Consider the following 1,553-nt stretch of genomic DNA (forward strand, 5'->3'; position numbering starts at 1 on the left):
ACGCCGGGGCGAGCGCTTCGCATCCGGGTGACGCCCGACCCCTCCGACTGCACCGCCACGGTGGAGATCGCCGGGCCCCGAGCCCGCGACTTCTTTTCCGGCGCCGCCGTTGTCCCGACGCTGGGCCTCGGTCAACCTCGCATCACCATCGTCCCGAGGGCCGCCGCCGTCACGTGCGGCGCGGCCGATCCGGTCCGGTCGCCCGTGACCATCACGACCGTTTCCAGAGCCGCGAGTCCGGACAAGAGCGACGGCCGCCCGGGCCCGCTGTCCATCGTCACGGTCAGCACCCGGCCCGCAGCTCCGCCCCAACTCGTGCCGCCATCGCCGCTCGGTCCCCAGAAGCCGGCCGACGCCGCGGCTGGCCCCGTATTCGGCGGCAACGTCGTCACCGCGGAGGACAAGAAGATTCACATCCGCCTGACCGCCGCAGACGAGCGGGACAAAGACGGCGGCCGGCAAGCCTCGGGCGGCAAAATGAGCAGCAGCTTAACCATCACGCCCGTCGCGACCGCCGCCACGTGCAGGTCGGCGACATCCGTGGCGAGAGCCTGGCGACAACTTTGACCGCACCAAGTCCAGGGGGGGGCAAAAGCACTCCCACCTTCAGTTGGAGGACTCCTCCTTCCATCGAAGACGGCGGATGTTGCATTTCAACGGGAGGGAGCTTGCCGGGAGCGTCGCTTTCTTTTGCCCTGCAAATTAGCCGCTCCGTTCTTGAATGCAGATCAACTTGACAACTCCAAATAAAAATCTCCAGCGTCGGGATGGCGGCGGTCGTTCTACTTTTGCCTGCGCTCGTGCACGCCAAGAGCCGGAGCAAAGTTGGCGGGGCGCGTTTTTTTGCGTGGACGTCGGGCCTGGAATCAGAGGGCGGCGTGCGCCTCCCGCGTCCTTTCTGGTCCAACCCTCGCGGGAAGGCGTCGGTACTTCTCGACGCCGAATGTCGATGAGCCGACAAGCGGGGAGACGCGCGCGCGGCGTCTCGTCGGACTCCGCCCGGACATCGCGGTGAACACGTTGCCCCAAAGTGGGACGTTTGGGCTCGTGTGCGTTTCCCACATTCAACAGGAAGTCAAAATGCGGCCACGCGGGTCAAATTGACAAAGCATCCCTTTAATAGGAAGGACCGAGTAGAAAAAGAAAGCTTGGTTATCTGAGGAAGGAGGCCAACCTCTCCGAGAGCTCCGACGTCACCGCCTCCCACGAGTCGGCGTCGGCGTTGAGCAGCGAGCGGAAGGCATCGCACCACAAGCTGCCCGTCCAAGCCCTGCACGCACACGTCACACGGTGAACCCAAGTCAGGTCGCTTGCGTCGCTCACGAGCCTTCCGTTACCCGGGCGTCGCGTGTCGGAAGCCTTCTGCCGTCCAGCCTCTGGCGTCTCGAACGGGTACCATCCTTCTTTTGGTCAGCAGGAGGTGGAGCATCTGGGCCACGCCCACCAGGTCCACCTGAAGAGCCAGAACCAGGCGTCAAGACCGGCCCGCCGCGTGGCCGGGCTCGCCGCCGGCATACCAACGGCGGGGGGGCGTCGGCGCCCAGGAGGCCCGC

At 65.8% G+C, this 1,553-nt stretch overlaps 2 protein-coding genes across 2 annotated transcripts in view; one reads left to right on the forward strand and one right to left on the reverse strand.

Moving 5' to 3' along the window:
• Positions 1-987, forward strand: part of LOC109524810 (filamin-A-interacting protein 1-like) — a 5,251-nt gene extending 4,264 nt beyond the window's left edge. Inside the window, exons 5-6 of the mRNA XM_019884913.1 lie at positions 3-776; positions 813-987. Coding sequence (XP_019740472.1) covers positions 3-567 — 565 coding nt within the window. The 3' untranslated portion in view covers positions 568-776; positions 813-987. The remainder of the gene's footprint in view (positions 1-2; positions 777-812) is intronic.
• Positions 988-1,095: 108 nt separating this feature from the next.
• LOC109524822 (uncharacterized) overlaps positions 1,096-1,553 on the reverse strand; it is a 3,394-nt gene continuing 2,936 nt past the window's right edge. Inside the window, exons 10-11 of the mRNA XM_019884923.1 lie at positions 1,338-1,453; positions 1,096-1,270 (exon numbers count right to left, since the gene is read on the reverse strand). Coding sequence (XP_019740482.1) covers positions 1,153-1,270; positions 1,338-1,453 — 234 coding nt within the window. The 3' untranslated portion in view covers positions 1,096-1,152. The remainder of the gene's footprint in view (positions 1,271-1,337; positions 1,454-1,553) is intronic.

The sequence above is a fragment of the Hippocampus comes genome, unplaced genomic scaffold (genome assembly GCF_001891065.2).
Source record: "Hippocampus comes isolate QL1 unplaced genomic scaffold, H_comes_QL1_v1.1 scaffold144, whole genome shotgun sequence".
Classification (NCBI taxonomy): domain Eukaryota; kingdom Metazoa; phylum Chordata; class Actinopteri; order Syngnathiformes; family Syngnathidae; genus Hippocampus; species Hippocampus comes.